We start from the raw sequence: 21,789 nt of genomic DNA, 5'->3' as shown, positions 1-21,789 counted from the left end.
TTCAGTAGAATTAATATAAAATAGTCATGCACATTGTTACTCTCATTGTGACACAGTTAATGTTTACATTATTTGTAATTAATGTTACTGTAATTCTAACTTCCAAGGTGAAGGTCATTGATAAATTGTAAATTAAAGTTGACCATTGGAAAATAAACAGGCCCATTGGTTTCTTTTTTTCAAATGTGTTTAATGACAAATGACTCACATAGTATAGAAGACAAACAAAGCAAAATATACATAACAACAGAGTCCAAAGATAAGTAACAATGGCATAGATAAATTTTAACATGCAAAGGAGCAACTTTCATCAGTGTAATACAACAGCAGAAAAAGCACATGGTATGACCTAAAAAGGTGGAGACCTATTGGCAAGTGTTTCCATATTGTACCATGCAGTTAGTCTGACCACTTTGTGGACATGTTCTTTAGTGGAAAGTGATAGTGTAACTAGATAGAGTAACCGTGTAGAAAAGAATTTGGAAGGGCGGGAATCTTCATCCAGAGAATAATCTACCCAGTCCAGTTGGTAGAGATAAGACAAACAGGGTAACATAAGAGAGAGGAATATGTGTACCCCATGTAGCCATTGAGACAAAATAGGTTTTGTTTTGCTACTGAGCAATACAAGCCAGTAATTACTTTGTCCCCCTGGATACCAAGGACGTTTGGGAGTCAAAGTGATTCCAGAAAGCCCAGGCCATCGTGATTGTAAAATAGATACCTAAATTAACATTGATATAAATTTGTATATCCTTCTAGAATGATTGGACCACTTAGTAAGACCAAAGACAATGAATTATATCTGCATCTGGGGAGACACATTTGAAACAAAGAGAGTTGTCAGTGTACTCCTGTAAGAAACCAGAGTCGGGGGGTGTAACAAGCTCTGTTTAATTTTTTTAGATGCATCTCTGCATAAGAAGAAGAGACCAAATGTTTAATGGGCATACCACACCACAAGATCAATCCTAGGAAAAGTATCTTTCCATTTAACCAGGCCAGTAGTGAGTCTGGACAGATCCAACCTCCGCCTAGGGTGTGCATAAATTGAAGACGTAGAGTAGGGGGAAGTAAGTTGTTGCCTCCTCATCCCATCTAAGTTCAACAGGTTGTAAGCATGCAAGTATATGCATAGCAAAATTATGTACTTGAAAATAAGCAAAAATAGGAAAATGAAGGGTTGGGTATATTTCTTTTAGTTGTTTTCTTGAACTGTATAGTTTGTACTGAAGGTAACCATTCTTATTGTATCATTACATTCCAATGGTACCATTTCACACATGGGTTTTCCAAAGTACTGTAGGCCTATTACTGCATACGAATGCTTGAGTGAAGGCACTATTACTTAGAGGTACACAACTTAACGGGATGTTAAGTATGGGTACCTTGGAGACACATGTAACCTTAAGGAGAAGTACGGTAGGCAGTTAGTCCTTTTAGAGGTTAAAGAGGGGTTGCAAATGTTTTACTTCTGCACATGTCTCCTAATGGTTACTGCCAGGGATGCAAATCCATGGTCCATGCATTTTCAAAAAGTGTTCCTGGGTGATGACTGGCTATTGATGGTCGGCATGGTAGGAGCTTGTCAGGAACTGCATCTAAAGACAAAGTTCCACAGGCACCGGTGACCATGTCCAATTGGACATTTTAAGAAACCATAAGATTGTTCTAATGTCAGTTGGTGCAGCAGATGTGCAATTCATGATGTGCCATGGCTGGTGGGCATTGCTGCAGCATTACCATACAGAGACAGTGGCACCTGCGACAAAAGCCTCAGTTGCCTCTGCATCCATCTCTGAATCAGGCTCATAGTTTCAACTGTCAATGTAAGATAATAGTTCTGAAATAAAAAAAAAAGTTATGCCCAGGATTATGCCCAGAAAAGTTATGCCCAGGAACTGAGTTTGAGCAGAGTTTCTGAAATTTCCAATATGGCAGCAAAAGTTGGTCCTTTTTCAAACTCCATCAATGTAATTGCACCTGAGTACATGAAAAGTCAGATGTTTTCTATTCTGAACAAGAAGTTGGACCCAAAAAGTCGGATCAAGATGTTTTCCCCATGTCAAACAAACAATTCGGCCAATGTTTCAATGTTCAATGTTCCAACTTTGAAAGTCTCACACAAAACAGCTCTACAAAGTCGTACATAAAAATAGCTGTTTTTTTGTGGCGAGTTGTATTTGTCAATGTTGAAAATCAATTACAAGTACACAATTACAGCACATTTACAACAAATAATCATATTTAACATTATTTCTGACCTTAAAATTAAACAAAAATACTTTGTTTATTATTTATTTATTATCAGTTATTTATATAGCGCACACATATTCCGCAGTGCTTTTACAGAGATAATATTTGCCCATTCATATCTGTCTTTGGTCTCTCAAAATAGTACATGTACTGTACATGTCATTTTTTGCACATTTTTTTCATTGACAAATGTGTCTTATTCACAAATGGATGCAATATGACATACAGTACAAGCTGATCCTGTTGATTAAAATGATATTTGGCATGTCTATATTCTTTGTATAATTGCGGCTGTATCTGCATACAAAATGTAATGCTACATTGTCATCCTGTGAATCACTGTAACATAACTTGGTATGCCATCATTTGTGTACTTGTGTACTATGGGGGTCATTCCGAGTTGATCGTAGATGTGCTAAATTTAGCACAGCTACAATCATGAACTCAGACATGTGGGGGGACGCCCAGCACAGGGCTAGTCCGCCCCGCATGTCAGTGCCGGCCCCCCTGCAAAAGTGCAAAGGAATCGCACAGCGGTGATGCCTTTGCACTTCAAGAGTAGCTCCCGGCCAGCGCAGCTTTAGCGTGCTGGCCGGGAGCTACTCTTCGCTCCCCGGCCCGCAGCGGCTGCATGTGACGTCATGCAGCCGCTGCGGGCCACTCCCCGCACGGTCCAGCCACGCCTGCGTTGGCCGGACCACGCCCATGAAACGGCAGCCAAACGCAGACGTTTTGCCCCCTCCCACCCATCAACTGCCTCTGTCAAGCAGGCAGTGGCGATCGTAGCGCAGCGATTGGCGGCCATGCGTCGGCACACTGCGGCACCGGCGCATGCGCAGTTCGGACCCGATCGCTACGCTGCGAAAAACAGCAGCGTGCGATCGGGTCAGAATGACCCCCTATATCGGCATGCAAAATTATGTCATCGTGTTTGGCAGGAAAACATTATAGCATAACATTTCATATGCAGATACAGCCGCAAGTACACACAGAATATACGCATGCTGCATATCATTTTAATCAGCATGATAGCAATAGGCTTGTGCATCCTATTGCATCTCTTTGTGAATAACCTGCATTTTCCGGAGAAAAATGTGCAAAAAGGTGCACCTTGCGTCTGTTTAGCTTGATTGCAGAAAAGATGTAGGTGGACACATTTGTAAATGTATCTGTACAGTAAATTAATATTATAATAAGCCATATTAGGCAAAATGTTCCCACTAAATCCTATTCTTACATGTATTTTAATACCTAAGACCCTTAATGTACCCCTAAATAGTGTACATCCTTAAACGTACACTTAAAACACATTAGTACTAAATACATTTTAGACTTTAAAATTAAGTTATGTTTTATAAAGAAATCACAAAACAGTTTTGGGGAAACTATTTTACTTAATGCTAAACTCGGCTCTCATTACATTCCGGCCATATACAGATGGAGCCGCGCGCCTGGACAGAGACGCTCAAAATGGGAAGAGTCTCTGTGCACTCCCGGAGTGACTAGACAGAGAGATCACCTAGTCATGCCGGGAGTGCACATTTGCGATGGAGCCGCCTCAGATAAGCGAGGCTCCATCTGTAGTCTATCCCTTACCGATTATGTTTAGATAATGGGGTATATGCAATTGCGAGTCAGAGTTCGACCGTTTTTCAATTCGACACAATTCGACAGTCAAAACCCTTCCGCCAGGACCCGAATTCGACATATTCAACAAATAACGGATTTGACAGTCCCGCTGTCGAAAAACGGACCAATTGACGAATAGTGGGCGGCCTGGATTCGACTTCATGGACGGCACAAAAGTGTTCAAAAAATTTTAAAAAAATTGTGTGGGGTCATTTTCTACTTTTGGCAATTCGACAATTTTTCAATTCGACATGTCTGCAATGTTAAAATGCGGCTTTTCAACAAAAGTATATTCAGTTGAAGAATGTCGATTCGACAACAGTGCTTTTCGACAGTCATTTCGTCAATTTCATTCCGCCTCATTTTCCTGTCATGATCTAATAAAAATTTTTAAAAACAAGAATCCTTTTGTGCTTTTTTTATTGCTAATAACATATCTAGAAAAAACAAAACCAAAGTGTCTGGCGCTAGATTAATATGTACTTAATCTCTAAGAAAAGAGAGAGGACAACCTATAATCGGCTGCCTTCCCAATGTGGACCTGGGGATCCACCCAACATGCAAAATGCAATCAAGAAAAAATAGGTAAAGGCGCACAGATATATAGAATAACCGACTGCTGTTTTGATACAAATTAGAAATTTATTGCTAATTAGATATAAAATCTTAAAATACACACAATAAAACAAAATTAGTACATTTACCATAGGACCAACAAGCAATAGTTTTGTTAATACCGCATGATGTTAATAGCTCCACACAGACTGATGATTTAATTAGTAAATTACTCCTTCAAGAATTCACTTAACCACATGCACCTAATCTAAACAGTGGTAGTTCTCCTCCAACAAATAGGATCAGATTCCATGCACATATATACAGAATTAAGATGATTTTTTAGTCCCAAGCGGAAACTGTTAGTTGTGCAGAAATTAAATCATAAAGAAGAGAGCTTAATTGCATGCACCTATGTAATTAGGAAATAGCAAGATAGTTCTCCTTCAGCTGAATTGGTTTGATTTCATGCGCACATATGAACACAACATTGGCTCAAAAACCAGCTGAGTACTGATTTTATGTTGAAATGATCACAGAATTTAGGGTATGCATACACCACTTAGAGGAAGGTGTTGTTGGTTGTGAAGGTGCTTATAATACTTCACCCATGTGTGAGTCTCAGGAGCGCTCCTGTAGTGTAAAGACCCGTATGTCCTCCTATTGATTCCTCCTGCCTGGTTTCCAGTAGCCGGGGTCCTGATGTCTGATGCAGGGGATGGAGGGGTTGTAGCTGTGTCCACGGGATCGTGTGTAACCACGGCAGCTGTGGAATGGTGGAAACGCCAGTACGTGTCGCGTGCTGCGACTTCCGGTTTCGGGCTTCCGGCTTCCGGATTTGCGTTCCACTTGCGGTTCACTTGAAAATGAGTCAATAACATATCTATTTATATTAGAAGGGATTATCTACTTGGTTTGTCCTTGGTTTGTCCTTGGTTTGTCCTTAGGAGCCACAAGTATTATTTAATCGATTTTTTAAAAGAATATATATTTTTTTTACTAACTACGATAATATGGAGAGATCAGTGCATGTTTTTAGGTTGGAAGGGGTGTGAAAGTGTTAAAATTCCTGAAAAAAAATGCGTGGGGTCCCACCTCCTAAGCATAACCAGCCTCGGGCTCTTTGAGCCGGTGCTGGTTGTAAAAATACAGGGGGAAAAATGACAGGGGTTCCCCCGTATTTTAACAACCAGCACCGGGCTCTGCGTCAGGTCCTGGTGCAAAAAAATATGGGGGACAAAAGACGTACAGCGCACCAGCACCGGGCTCCACTAGCCAGGGAGATGATACCACAGCCGGGGGACACTTTTACATAGGTCCCTGCAGCCGTGGCATTAAATCCCCAACTAGTCACACCTGGCCGGGGTACCCTGGAGGAGTGGGGACCCCTAAAATCAAGGGGTCCCCCCTCCAGCCACCCAAGGGCCAGGGGTGAAGCCCGAGGCTGTCCCCCCATCCAAGTGTGGTGGATGGGGGCTGATAACCATATGTCAAAAAAATATTGTTTTTGTAGAAGAACTACAAGTCCCAGCAAGCCTTCCCCCCCCCGTAAACTGGAACTTGGAGAACCACAAGTACCAGCATGCGGGGGGGGGAAACGGGCCCGCTGGTACCTGTAGTTCTACTACAAAAAAAATACCCAAATAAAAAAACAGTACACACACACACCGTGACAGTATAACTTTATTACATACATGCACACCTACATACATACATACATACATACATACATACATACATACTGTTGATTTATGGAATCTTATATAACATATATTTATTATATCATATATTGATATAATGGTTTATGTATTTTATATCTGCAAATATATTATAATAGGCTTACAAATAGGTGGGCTCATAACAAAAGGGGTGATGTTTAGTACTGGTCCAATCACACAATATGTTATGCGTGGACGTTCCTATTTAATACCTGTGATTGGCTCAGATTTAAGGAGCTATATCTCTACTGTCCAGGAAATATTTCCAGGCAAAGCCTAAATATACTTTACAGAGATATATAATCCTGGCTCATTGAACATATAAGTACTATACTTTATGACTACAAGTCAATTGTCCCAACTTGCAGAGCCTTATATAATATATGCAGATTTCATGTATAACTTTAGTGATTCCGAAAATGAGTTCAAGACTTGGAATACCAGCTCTATTTTGTCTAGTACATTTATTATAGGTGATACAAAATACAAGATAACATAACACAATGATAATAAATCTTATAATTTATCTATGCTTCCTGAACCATGGTACATACATAAAACACAAACAGTTTTACAAACTTAAACAATTAATACACATACTATACACTTGCAAGAATATGTGAGGGCATAGGGGGTAATTCCAAGTTGATCGCAGCAGGAATTCTGTTAGCAACTGGGAAAAACCATGTGCACTGCAGGGGAGGCAGATATAACATGTGCAGAGAGAGTTAGATTTGGGTGGGTTATTTTATTTCTGTGCAGGGTAATACTGGCTGCTTTATTTTTACACTGCAAATTAGATTGCAGATTGAACACACCACACCCAAATCTAACTCTCTCTGCACTTGTTATATCTGCCACCCCTGCAGTGCATATGGTTTTGCCCAGTTGCTAACAGAATTTCTGCTGTGATCAACTCAGAATTACCCCCATAATTCATAGCTACCGTCTTAGGATCCTGACTCCCTCTGGACTTCGTTTCTTCCTCCTCTCCTTCTAACTCTCTATCTATCAGACTGCCCCTTTTATCCTATTTTCTACCAATTCAAAACTAGTATATCCCCACAGTTTCCAATGGAGTAGATAATTATAGGTTTGACAGATTCCAAAGTGTAATAAAACGTTCTCTGCTAACTCCGTCCCACGGTGGTGAGCATGTAGGGAATTTGGGATCATAAAATTTGGTATTTCTTTATCCATCAGAGATCTACCTTTGTATGGATGTGTAAACGATCTATTTCGCCAATAAATGATTGTGACCTGTTTATAGTGGGTTTGATCCTATATTATCATTGCCTCTGGCCAGCAGTATAACTGGACAATAGGCCAGCTGGTTGATATACTTTCTAAAGGTATGAAGATCTTTGATTGTGATCTTTATAATGAATTCCAATGTACCCTGTTCATACCAGTAACTGTTTGCATATTATGAGACCTGAGCTAGGTGACCTATTGACTTTATCCACCAAGTTATAATTATTTATTTGCTGTGTGTGAATCATGTATACAGTATACATATATCTACATATCATGTAAACTTTGATCTAATTGTACTTGGTATAGCACAGATCAGACGTTAATCCTTTGATTAATGCAGATATGAATAATGGCATGGAAGGGATGAATTTGTGTAATGCTCAATGTATTGTGTATTCTGGCTATATGGCTTACACTGAGAAAACCTGTCTCTTACATAATGACCCATATTCTTGCAGTAAAACACACAGAAATACATGCTACTAAATTCTCAAAACATAAGACTAATACATTCAAACCTATTTAAGTTATACCTTACAATAATATATATACACACTCTTAACTGGTTAAAATCACATTGGGTCATAAATCATATTATTTAATTTACATAATTTGTTCTAACTTTGGTACCTACTAAAGTATATTGTTATGTAATGGTCTATATGGCAACAATACTTACCTATGTTGACACGAAGAGTCGGTCCCCTTCCCCACGTAGAATCCACGGGGTACCTGTAGATAAAATGATACTCACAACAATCCAGTGTAGATCGGTCCTCTTCTTGTTTGTAATCCACGTACTTGGCAAAAAAAAAATGAAGAACCCGAACCACGCACTGAAAGGGGTCCCATGTTTACACATGGGACCCCTTTCCCCGACTGGCGGGACCCCCCGTGACTGCTGTCAAAGAGGGTCCCTTCAGCCAATCAGGGAGCGCCACATCATGGCACTCTCCTGATTGGCTGTGCGCGCCTGAGCTGTCAATCAGGCGGCGCACTCGAGATACACTGTAGCGCATAGGCGCTCCATTGTATCCAATGGTGGGAACTTTGCCGTCAGCGGTAGACCACAAGGTTATGTGGGGTCACTCTTGTGGTCTACCGCTGACCGAAAAGTTCCCACCATTGGATACAATGGAGTGCCTATGCGCTACAGTGTATCTCAAGTGCGCCGCCTGATTGACAGCTCAGGCACACACAGCCAATCAGGAGAGTGCCATGATGTGGTGCTTCCTGATTGGCTGAAGGGACCCTCTTTGACAGCAGTCATGGGGGGTCCCGCCAGTCAGGGAAAGGGGTTCCATGTGTAAACATGGGACCCCTTTCAGTGCGTGGTCCGTGTTTTCCGTTTTTTCATTTTTGCCAAGTACGTGGATTACAAACACGAAGAGGACCGATCTACACTGGATTGTTGCGAGTATAATTTTATTTACAGGTACCCCATGGATTCTACGTGGAGAAGGGGACCGACTCTTCGTGTCAACATAGGTAAGTATGTATGTGTGTTGGTGTGCATGTATGGAATAAAGTTATACTATCACAGTGTGTGTGTATTGTTTTTATTTGGGTATTTTTTTGTAGTTGTACCAGTGCGCCCATTTCCCCCCACATGCTGGTACTTGTGGTTCTCCAAGTCCTCAGCTTGTGGTGGAAGCTTGCTGGCACTTGTAGTTCTTCTACAAAAAACAATATTCTTTTTTTTTTACACATGGCTATCAGCACCCCATCTGCCACCCTTGGATGGGCGGGACGACAGCCTCGGGCTTCACCCCTGGCCCTTGGGTGGCTGGAGGGGGGACCCCTTGATTTAAGGGGTCCCCACTCCTCCAAAGTACCCCGGCCAGGGGTGACTAGTTGGGGATTTAATGCCATGGCCGCAGGGACCTATATAAAAGTGTCCCCCCGCTGTGGCATTATCTCTCTGGCTAGTGGAGCCCGGTGCTGGTGTGAAAAATATGGGGGACCCCCACGTCTTTTGTCCCCCATATTTTTTGCACCAGGACCGGATGCAGAGCCCGGTGCTGGTTGTTAAAATACGGGGGAACCCCTGTCATTTTTTCCCCTGTATTTTTACAACCAGGACCGGCACAAAGAGCCTGAGGCTTGTTATGCTTAGGAGGGGGGACCCCACGCAATTCTTTCAGGAATTTTAACACTTTCACACCCCTTCCAACCTAAAAACATGCACTGATATCTCCATATTATTGTAGTTAGTAAAAAAAATATGTATTCTTTTAAAAAATCGATTAAATAATACTTGTGGCTCCTAAGGACAAACCAAGTAGATAATCAATTCTAATATAAATAGATATGTTATTAGCAATAAAAAAAGCACAAAAAGATTCTTGTTTTTAAAAAATTTTATTAGATCACGACAAGAAAATAAGGCAGAATGAAATTGACGAAAATGACTGTCGAAAAGAACTGTTGTCGAATCGACATTCTTCAACTGAATATACTTTTGTTGAAAAGCCGCATTTTAGCATTGCAGACATGTTGAATTGAAAAATTGTCGAATTGCCAAAAATCGAAAATGAAACGGCAGGTTTTTGTCGAAAAGTACTGTATTGCATTGTCGAATCAAATTCGACAGGTTTTTTGTGTCGAAAATGACCCGTTTTTCGACATTTTCGGCAATTCGACCGCAATTGCATATACCCAAATGTGTGAAGTTCTGTACTTTTGTTCTGTAAGGTCAGTCATGAAGTTGTCCTTAGGTATTTCTGAGTATTTCGGAGGCTTACAATACATACAGTATGACACAAATGTTGCATTATTTTTCCATGAGGGTAAACAATAAAATACATAAAACCTTAAATAAAGCAGATTCACCTTCCATTTGATGTTATTATTATTATTATTATTATTATTATTAATGAAAACAAATAATGTTTTTCTTCTCATGTGTTTAGTTGTGTGTGGAAGATATTTGAGTGCCTCTGAGGGATCAATAAGTTCACCAAACTATCCCTTCCATTATCCCCCTAATACTCACTGCACCTGGATGCTGGAGGCAGATGAGGGGCATCTTATCCAGCTTAAGGTCATGGTCTTAGATATTGAACATTATGGATTTTGTCCTTATGATTGGTTGGAACTAAGAGATGAAAATACATCAAACAGGTAAATTCCCACTGGGCATTATTTGCACCCAATATGATGCATGAAACCTTTGAATATTCTATTTTTTGGCAGGGGTGGGGGGTGGTATTATGTGTGCACTTACAGTTACTAAAGGCTGAGATGTAAATTTGGCAGAAAAATGTTAGCTATTTATTTTGTTAAATACATTTAAATATGATGGTATGGTGGAAAAGAGAGGATGGCCGGCAACAACACTGTCTAACAATGCAAAATTACAAACTACATGAAATGTAGGCAGATACTGCTCAAGGTATACAAAACAAATAAAAAAAATATCAAAGTGAACCAATAGAACTTACAATTTAAATATCCACCCAGTAGGGTGTTGACCCTGCCTCAGTTAGAGTGGTACAGTCACCACTGCATGTGGACTTGCCATCCCCCCCCCCCTCCACACATAGCAAGTTTTTGTTTTTAGAACCACCAAACTGCTACCATACTGCAGCTAAACCACGAAAGCAACAACCCAAAACAGATCATCTAAATACATCAAAATATCATCCTCATTTAAATGAACCCCATCAGGTCTGTACTGTATAAATAATAAAAGGATAACTTCATTTTCTCATGCAGGACCGTATAACCACCATTTGTAATGAGAATTTTAGCCACAGCCTAATTACTTTTCTTTCTGGCCTCATCAATGACTACTTAAACCTTACACCTTGTTAGACCAGCCTAGGCACAATAAAGGACCAAGTAATCTTACAAATGAGTCAACAAAATACATGACAGGTCATTAATAATGGATTACCACAAATTCAATGCCATCCTCCTATCAAAGACTTTACCACTTAAGTGGATACCCAAAACCTCTGGTACACTAAAATGTGTAGTACAGTCTATCAGCCATGCTGTAAAGGAATGCCAAAGCATGCCACTAAAGCCAATCCTCTCCACCATATCACACTTTGGAAAACAATAGCTTCTTGAGTAGCCATACATGTATACTCCATAACAATTTAAGAATGACCAACACTTTGAACACATCAAACAGAAATTATATAAAGCGGAGGTACATAAACAAAAATATTTATAAATATGCAATAATTATAAAATATTAAACTGAGGATATGCCAAAAAAGAAAATACAAAGGACACAAAAGAAAAATATGTGAAGTCAAGTAGCCAATTTAGGTCAGTCAGTTTATGCAAAATATAAAAAAAAAGTCTCCCACTACCAACAGTGGTGAGCAGGGGCGGATTGGCCATAGGGCTCACCAGGAAGATTCCTGGTAGGCCGACATGTCCTTAGGGCTGATTTTGTATGTTGTCATGTGGCCTCACCCCCCACACATGACAGGCAGCCCACCACACCCATTACACTGTATTGTCCCATTCATTCTGTTATTCCATCTCTGTAGTACTGCAAATATACCGTCCTGTAATGCTGTCATGGCTACATGGTATGTTATACTCTTGTGCTGCCCATGTTGGGCCACTTCTACAAAATTTTACAGGGACACTTTTAGTTCCAAATCCGCCCCTATTCTCAGGCACAACTGCAGCAAAAGCCAAAAGGAAGTCCGCAATTGCATACAATCAGATCCTGTGAAGAGTGATCCCACTCGCCTCAACAGACTCCACCCCCTCATCAGACCACACCCCATTAGGGCTACTTCCATAAGTTTCTCAGGCTGGGAACTCAATCCGCCCCTGATGGTGAGTAGCAAGCTCTGAGTAATAGTAGTGAGCCATGAACCAATCGCAGTTCACGGACCGCCAGCCAATGAGGAGCTGCAACTCAGCAGCTCCAGGTTGGCTGCTGGTCCGCGAGCTCCAACTGGCTCATAGCCGGCTATGTAGTAAGAATACCATCATGGCTCTGTCCCACTGTGGCTGCCAGCCTGTGCACAGGCAGGCAGCTGGCCTGGCCCACAATACTCACTTCTGCCACCCGGACCCCATCTCAGTCTGTTCCCACTGTCACCCCTTTATGGTGGGCCTGGACACAGGAAACAGTATCCTGCTCTTCCCAAGCTTTGCAGTAAATTCACCAAGGTCAGCGATCATTTAGCTGAGCCCTCCATGCTGGCTCGATTACCTGCCAAACATAAGTTGGGCAAATACTGACCTTATCATCATCAGGAGCAAAAGATCTAAATGTAGCCCACAATGCATCCATTATCTCTTTCTCCACCTCGGGCACATGCTGAGCCTTAAACATGATATTGCATTGCAAACAAGTGAAAACCAGCTCCTCAAGCAAAAGCAAAATCTAATGATTAATAGCATTCATCAAACACCAAGATTGTCACATTTTAGCATAATGCTGAGATTGCGCAACCCACCACCCCAAAGCATTCATGGTTGTTAAAAGTTCAAGAAGCAAAGTTCTATCAAAAGACTCTTCTGCAACCTTTCGTCAGCTAAGGGAATCACGCACCAGGGACCATTGAGGTAGCAGCCGAACCCCGCAGAATTTGGCGTGTCCATAGACAGCTGTAAATAGAAATGATTAGCAACGAGGGCAATCCACAATGATACACATTCAAAGATTTGAGGAACAAAACCCAAACTGTACTTGATGGAAGGCAATTTTACAAGCATCTTACATGTCATTATACAGTAGCATCTTGAAGTATATTTACTTTCTTCTGAGGTAGGTGGCAAGACCCGGAATGTGTATCAATTTCAATAACCCAAAATGACAGATAAGTGACTGGGATATCTGTCTTGTCATTAGCAATGAGGTCTTTAAAATTCTGAAATAAAGACTTCAGTGAAAACAAAAGATCACCGCAATAATCTGACTCAGTGGACCAATTAAAAGGAAGAAACCAAGATAATGAGTTATCCTGATGCCACTATAGGATTTCACATTAATGTAAAATCCATCATTAATGGGAAATCCTATGAACCTGAAAAAATCAGTATGCACGGGAATCAAACAAAAAGTCGATTCCTCGTCCAATTTAGCCAGCACAGCAACTGGAGCATACGTTTGAACAATATGCAAGACATCATCAAAGTAACGGAGGCAGTGCAGAGTGCCGCTGTTCTCCCAAAACCCTCACCCTTCACTCAAGGCTCTCTACTGTGACAAAAACACACAATGGTGGTCATTCCGAGTTGTTTGCTCGTTGTCGATTTTTGCTATGCTGTGATTTGTTGCTAAATGCGCATGCGCATGGTACGCAGTGCGCATGCGCTAAGTTATTTAACTAAAAACTTAGCAATTTTGCTGGTGTTTGTGCGGCGCTTTTCAGTCGCACTACTGATCGGTGAATGATTGACAGGAAAGGGGCTTTTCTGGGTGGCAACTGAGCGTTTTCCGGGAGTGTGCTAAAAACGCAGGCGTGTCAGGAAAAAACGCAAGAGTGTCTGGAGAAACGGGGGAGTGGCTGGCCGAACGCAGGGCGTGTTTGTGACTTTAAACCAGGAACTAAACGGACTGAGCTGATCGCAATCTAGGAGTAGGTCTGGAGCTACTCAGAAACTGGCAGAAAATATTTAGTAGCAATTCTGCTAATCTTTCGTTCGCTATTCTGCTATGCTAAGATACACTCCCAGAGGGCGGCGGCCTAGCATTTGCAATGCTACTAAAAGCAGCTAGCGAGCGTACAACTCGGAATGAGGGCCAATGTCTGATCTTTGGCTGACATGTCTACAACACCACTCTTGCTAGTCATATTAAACACATTGGCTGTAGTACTACAGTATCTACCAGCCTTTTGACAGAATAACATAATGCTAGAAATCAAACATATTTCTTCTGTCTTGTCACATACTGTACAGTATAGCACTGAAGGTCTTGTCTCTGCAAAGAAGATTTGACTCACTCAAAGTACCTTTTAAGCACGAGGGTTCTTTAATAGTCTCTGCAAATGCCAGTCTCAGTAGCAGACAGATCAATTGTTGACATTCTTCCATTTTTGTAGTTCATGTAAATGATACCAATAAACTCCTCAAAACTCCTGTGTTTTTTTTTTATCTGCTCTCAATGAACACTTCTTCTGCAATTGGGTAAACATGCTGGCGGTCTCTAATTCAGACACACTTTCAACTGTGGACATAGCACTGTGTATCACCAACTGTCACATTTTAAAATCTACAGGTGACCTGCAAAACATGTACTGTATGGGGTCCTGAGGACCGAGTTTGAGAATCTGTGCATTAGAAAAATAAGTAGGTGCTAAAAAAGCGCTTGACTGACTTCCAGAATCAGCAACCGTTGCTCTTAGAGGCCGTCATCACACTTCTCTGGGTCTAGAACATATAGTTATTGGCAGCAGGTTGCTGTTACTATCCCATACCCCCTTTTATTTTGAGAAACACATTTGCTCTCTGCGAACCTGACTCTGAATAATTTCTTGTCAAGGATACACTGGCGTATCAATAATGGGTGCATTGTTTGCTGCGCACATGGGCCCTTGAGTCCAGATGGGGCCTTGACTGCACACGCTGCACCCATTTTTTTTAAATACTTACCCCTCTGGAGTCCTGCACCAACATCAGCAGTGCTATGGACTCACCGTTAAACTAGCACAATGGCCATTTTCATGGTGTGCACATGCACAGTAGAGAAATCACTGGGAAAATGGCTGCCACGCCATTTTCCCCATGATCTGCGTATGCGCAGTAGTCTGAGCACTCTAGTGCTTAGACTTTCCAGCGCTGCCGACATAGAGGAGGGTGCACGAATTGAGGAGGCAGCACACAGGCTTCATCCTCTCTTGAAGTTCCCCTGCAAGGTTATCTATGGTAATGAGCTTGGGGTCTAATTCATAATTGATCGTAAATGTGCGAGAAAACGCACATCCACGATCAATGTGTTTGAGATGCAGGGGGACGCCCAGCACAGGGCAAGTCCACCCCGCAAGAAGGATCCAGCTGCCCCCTCAGCAGACATGTGAGAGCATTGTACATCAGCGTTGCTTTTGCCCTCTGCCTGCGCAAACAAGCTGCAAATGCAGACAGTTACCTGTCATGTTTAGGGTTGCAGCGGCTGTATGTGACATTGTGCAACCACCGCGGCCCGGCCCACCATCGGTCCGGACACACCTTCATTGTTCGGACCACAACCCTAAAATGGAGCATCAACGCCCACAAAACGTGGTGTCGATGCCCCGTTCCCACCACCCCTTTAGGTCTTAAAGTGCATTATCAAGAGAACGCAGTTCAGGACCTTGCACACGGTGTTCGTGTATGCGCAGAAATCGCTTCATAACGATTTTTGCACATCAGCATCAGGGTCTGAATCAGCCTCTTTGTCCCTAGATCTGATGCATATAACATTCAGTATCTTGGATGTCTGTGACAATGGTTTCACCTTTTATTTTCCTGCAATCAGATAGTCGCCTCCCACAGGGGGAGTGTAAATTCGGCGTGAAGGTATGCAATCGCATGTGTATTTGAGCTGCAAAAACCCAGTGTGTGCAGTCTGTGGGCAACTCAGGACTTACTCTTTCAGTGCGATAAGAACAGGCTGATTACCTCCCTGAAAACGCTTGGATACACCTGCGTTTTTTCGGACACTCCCTGTAAATAGTCAGTTGCCACCCACAAACAGCCTCCTCCTGTCAATCACCTTGGGAACGCTCATGTGATCGTCTTTTTCGTACCATCCCGTCGCTGGCTGGCGTTGCCTCACTTGCCTGTTGTTGTCCGACGCGCGTGTGTATTGTGGTGCATACGTATGTGCAGTTAGAATCCGATCGCCTGCTGCGAAAATGCACAGCAGCGATCAGATCTGAATTACCACCTTTGTCTCTAATCCCTGGGACAGTTACAGGGTCACACATGCTCAGTGTTATGTACTACTCTTGATTGTAACTGAAATGTCTTGTGGCTCCCGAATTCAGCTACAGTACCAGCAATCCTTCCTGTGACTGTTTGCTACATTTAAAGCTGACTCGTTTCTTCTGCTACGTAGAGTACACACCATTTGCATCAATCTGTATGCATTCAGTGGCTTTTAACATTGTGGCATACAAGACATTTGTACTGAGGGGGTCATTCTGAGTTGTTCGCTCGCTAGCAGTTTTTAGCAGCCGTGCAAACGCTATGCCGCCTCCCACTGGGAGTGTATTTTAGCTTAGCAGAAGTGCGAACGAAAGAATCGCAGAGCGGCTACAAAATCATTTTGTGCAGTTTCTGAGTAGCTTCAGACCTACTCAGCGCTTGCGATCACTTCAGACTATTCAGTTCCTGTTTTGACGTCACGAACACGCCCTGCGTTCGCCCAGCCACGCCTGCGTTTTTCCTGGCACGCCCCGCATTTTTCCGAACACTTCCTGAAAATGGTCAGTTGACACCCAGAAATGCCCCCTTCCTGTCAATCACTTTGCGGCCAGCAGTGCGACTGAAATGCTTCGCTAGACCTTGTGTGAAACTAAATGTAGTTTGTTTGTTGTAATAGTACGACGCGCATGCGCATTGCGCCGCATTCGCATGTGCAGAAGTGCAGATTTTTTGCCTGATCGCTGCGCAGCGACCGAAAGCAGCTAGTGATCACCTCGGAATGACTCCTTTAGGCTTTTTAGAATTATCGTACCTTGTGAGTAATGCAGTAATCTCAGTATTGGTTTCTACCAGTATACATTCTTGGAATTTCAGCATTTTAGTCCCCACAATCTCCATGGACATCTTAAGGTGCATACACACGGTGAGATTTTGACTATCTCCGATTTTGACTTTGCAATTTCTCCTGAACTCCCCGGAGCCCTGAACCACCGATATTGACTATCTTTACTTAAGATTTTGATTATGTAAGATTTTTACTGTGTGCCAGTTTTGACTATACTATGTACTAGATAGTACACAATATAGTCAAGATTGACTTGCCTACACAGTCTATCTTTTCTTGCGATACTGACCCCTCAGGAGCGCACATCGGTATCACAAACTGTGTACACACGGTGCGATTTGCACTAACTTTCCTTAAGATTTTGACTATATAGTCAAAATTGGTTACATTGCACCGTGTGTATGCACCTTTAGTTTTTTGAGTCCCTCTGCATCCTGTGTTTCAGATGAAGGTATCAGATATACTTAGATGCCCGTCTGGTGAGTTTCTAAATAACAGGTGGATAATACATAAAATCCTGACAGCCAATTCCCATATGACTTGAAAGTTTCAATTTCTATTCTACCCTTGGAGCTTGCTGCCATAAGGTCCTTCTTGACCTGCTCCAAAAGGACCAACACATTGACATAAGATCGTTTCTGATGCTTCAGTATGACTTCTTGACGGTCAAATTACCATCAGCGGCATCCCGTCAGAATCCAGACAGACCCCATGAAGCACCCTAGCCTTCACCAGTTCCCTACCCCAACCCCAACTCTCCCTTGTGGGTGCCTAATCCTAACCCTCCGTTGTGGGTGCCTAATCCTAACCCTCCCTTGTGGGTGCCTAACCCTAACCTTCCCCGCTTGGAGCTTAACCCTAACCCTTACATCCCCACTGTGTAAACCTAACCCTCCCCGCTTAGTGCTTAGGCCTAACCTTCCCTGCCCAAGTGTCTAATGCTAACCCTTTCTCCCTGGCACCTAACCCTCCCCTTCCCATCCCTGAAACCTAACGCCCCATCTAATGTCCAAAGGCGGGGGGCCTCCCTCCCATCCCGCAGCGCATCAAATTGAAAGAAGGATTGGGATTCTGGGCATCAGTGTTTAGACCCCAGGATCCCGAGTCCTGTTGGGATTTAGATGCCAGTGTTCCTGCTCAGGACAGGATTCTGGCGTCGGTATTTAGAGCCGGGATCCCGTCCGTGAGGAAGCTGACTGCATCCCATTTCTGTTTCTTGTGTAAAGAACTCAGCCTCACATTCCATAACACACCAGTGTTGTAATTGGCCACACCAGTTGAAATGAGCTTGACCGTGCCTAGCTTTCCTCTCACACCTATCTGAGGCATCTGATCAGAGGCAACCACATCTTCCTCCAGCTCATTAACCGCTTTCGGGGGCCCAAGCCATCAACTGGGGAAAAACAGGTGAAAGATGCATGTTGAAACTTCAAGTTGTATTTCATTGGAGAGTTATATTTTTAGGCACAATATAAAATAAATCTTTTAATCACACAAAACAGTCATATGTAACAATGTAGCAGATATTCAATGTGTATTTTAGGAGGAAACCTGGACACTGTTACAAGATTTTTTTTCCACTTCTAGGCAAATCTGGGTTCACTTCTAGTTTGAATTACTTCTCATGAGTCCAAAGAGTAGGCTTTAATATGTTCAGAACAGACTACCTAGGTACAGCACATGGGTGCCAAAGCTTTTTGTGTTGTGCATTGAATATGCTGTGTAAATGAGGTCCATTGTCAGGCCTCAATAAAGGAACTTGAGCATTATATGATGACTTCCACTTTTATTGCAGGTTCTGTGGCTCTGTAACTCCCACCACGTTTATTTCTAGTTCCAATTGGTTACAAGTCCAATTTGTATCTGATGACCATACTGGTGGCACAGGCTTCCTTGCTACATATCGAATGATTGGCCTTAAACAGGGTAGGTTGATCAGCAATGTAAGCAGGTGTAAAACTTTTCTTTTTTCTGTTTCAGTTTTACAAATTTTGTTAACAGGGAGCTGTTCCTGGGATGAATTTTTGTGTGATGAAAGGCGTTGTCTGTTGCTTCCTGCTCTCTGTGATGGGATCTTAGACTGTGCAGATGGGAAAGATGAGGTGAACTGCAGCAAGAAGCATTGGGGTACGTTGGTGATATAAATAAGCTACAGTTTATTTGAAAACATTACAAACATTGCAGTTGAACAGTGATTATGGGATAGTCCGTAGTTTAAGCAATCAATTAAATTCAGTAATTCAACCTGTATTAAACCATTTAAACCATTCCCTGTTGGTTTTGTCACCTCTGTACTGAGGCTTTTTTTTTCAACACTTGTACTTATCAAATTGCAAAATCAATATCACTAATGTTACCTTGTTTTTATCAGAAGACTCAGCAACTTCAGAAAATATCGATTTACTAATTTAAAACACAACAAATAAAATGTAGCCAAAATGGGCATAACTTGTTTAATTCATGAAAAATCAATAAAGTGAGCAAAAAGCAAAAGTTCATTTTTTATTTCTACAAATTCCAAATAGAAATACTTTGTGGTTCTTACTTTAGCATCAATCCACCTTTCTAAATTAAAAAAAATCATGATTCTATGTGTAGTTTTTCTCATTAAAAAAATCTGCTCTTCAAAGTAACAATGCATTTTTATTATTAGTTTTTTTTTTTTTTTTTTCCACCATCTTGATTTGAATGTTTACTATACTATATGTAAGAATGTTATGGCACCATATTAAATGTGGGGACAGTTTTTTTATGTGACACAAGATTGGAAGTCCTGGGCTTTAGATGTGTTGGAAATTTTTGCGCACTTTCAATCAGTATTCAGGTCACAATGCTAATTGATGCGACTGCAATAACTCCATTCCCAATGCTACTGTGCGCAGGTCCCAATCTGCGCAGCGACAGAGCATTGCGGGGTAGGCTCGTCTAAAATGGGGTCGGGGCGGCAGTGTTTTTGGGGCAGCTGCGTGACGTCACACACAGATGCTCCGATCAATAAAATGGCGGTGAACCTTCTATATACTGTGGCCGCAATTAATTTGTGGCCAAAGCCACTGGCCCTACGACGGGTGGCCTCCCGCATGTGAAAGAACAGATTGTAAATTCTGCTTTTTAACATAATTTGCAATCTGTACTAAATAACCACCATTGTCTGGAGATCACCAAGCAAGTACTACATGGGCACATTGATTGAAATAGTAGACCCCACCCTTTCAAACAATGGTTTACCGAATATGTGTAGGTAACTATGGGGAGATAGTGTGTGACAAAATGATTGGTCCCTTATTGCACTTCAAGGCTGTACCTCATTTGGCAAAAGGATGATTGATCACTTTATATATGTGGTCACCATAACAGACTTTAATGTAAGTTAGAGCTGTGTTATATTATATCTGTTATATTTCAAATAAGTATTTATTTCATTATACTGTGTTCAATCTGTGTGTAATTGTTAACAGGAATAAGTCTAAGTCATCAGGAGTCTGCAAGCATCGGCAATCTATACTACTCGCGGGACCTAGTAAGTGAGAGAGGAAATGTCAAGGAGAGGCAGAGAGTGTAAGGAAGAGAGAAGGGAGAAATAGAGAGAGTGTCAGGGAGAGAGGGGAGAGATACAGTAGTGTCAGGGACAGAGAGTATCAGGTAGAGAAAGAGGGATGGTAGAAAGAGCGGAAGAGATACTACCTGACCTACAGCACAGGTCTCTGATTAGGACAGACACTTGACAGCATTAGGCCCCGTTCGCTTAACACCCTGCGAAATATGGCACTCAGTGCTGGACTAAGGCATGTGGGGGCCCCTGGGCAAAAAACATTTGGGGGTCCCTATCAATATAATTAACAAAGTGAATACCGAGTTAGGTAGATAGATAGATAGATAAATAGATAGATAGATCAGATCGGACAGCATTAACTGAAAATTCAAGCTCAAAGAAACATTGCTGCTGATGGAGCTGCTGCGCATGTGCAGCAGCAGCAGCCTCCTATAAGCCTTTGCAGAGCTGGGCTGTCAGTCACCACTGATGGCTCCATGTCCAGTCCCGTCCAGTCCAGTCTATATGTTAAAACAAACAGCCACAGCAGCCAAGATATCTATATATATATATATATATATACATATATATATATATATACAGTATATATATATATATATATATATATATATATATACAGTATATATATATATATATATATATATATATATAAAACTAGGTCCGGGTACAGACAAGGACCCTGTGATAAAAGATCTGGTCGAGGAGAAAGTGGAAAGAGTTCATCTATGGAGAGATATTGGAGATCTGTGAACCATTGGTGCCTGGGCCATGCTGGAGCCACTAGGATGATCCTGTCGCCTTCCTCTTTGAAATGACACAGTACTCTAGGAAGAAGACAGACTGGATGGAAGAGATAAGCCAGAAAAAAGTTCCATGGGACTGTTAGTGCATCCATGAAGGTTGCATGAGGATCAGGTACCTTGTGTTTGTGTCTGGATGCCATGAGGACCACGTCTGGAAGACCCTAGTTGTTCACCAGAAGTTGAAAGACATCTGGGTGAAGATGCATGTCCTTTCGACTGAGGAAGTCTGCTTCCCAGTTGAGGATTCCCAGGATGAAGATCACGGAGATGGCCAGAAGATGCTTGTCTGCCCAGGCAAGAATCTGTGCTAATTCCTGCATCGCTGCGGCACTGCTTGATATAAGC

General features: G+C 42.0%; 1 protein-coding gene across 1 annotated transcript in view; it reads left to right on the top strand.

Moving 5' to 3' along the window:
* The first annotated feature begins 10,116 nt into the window (after positions 1-10,116).
* MFRP (membrane frizzled-related protein) overlaps positions 10,117-21,789 on the top strand; it is a 211,523-nt gene continuing 199,850 nt past the window's right edge. The window contains exons 1-4 of the mRNA XM_063941743.1: positions 10,117-10,132; positions 10,328-10,538; positions 18,884-19,014; positions 19,090-19,215. Coding sequence (XP_063797813.1) covers positions 10,117-10,132; positions 10,328-10,538; positions 18,884-19,014; positions 19,090-19,215 — 484 coding nt within the window. The remainder of the gene's footprint in view (positions 10,133-10,327; positions 10,539-18,883; positions 19,015-19,089; positions 19,216-21,789) is intronic.

This window comes from Pseudophryne corroboree, chromosome 10 (genome assembly GCF_028390025.1).
Source record: "Pseudophryne corroboree isolate aPseCor3 chromosome 10, aPseCor3.hap2, whole genome shotgun sequence".
Classification (NCBI taxonomy): domain Eukaryota; kingdom Metazoa; phylum Chordata; class Amphibia; order Anura; family Myobatrachidae; genus Pseudophryne; species Pseudophryne corroboree.
Note: the sequence above shows the minus strand (reverse complement) of the source record. Positions and strands in the feature narration are given on the sequence as shown.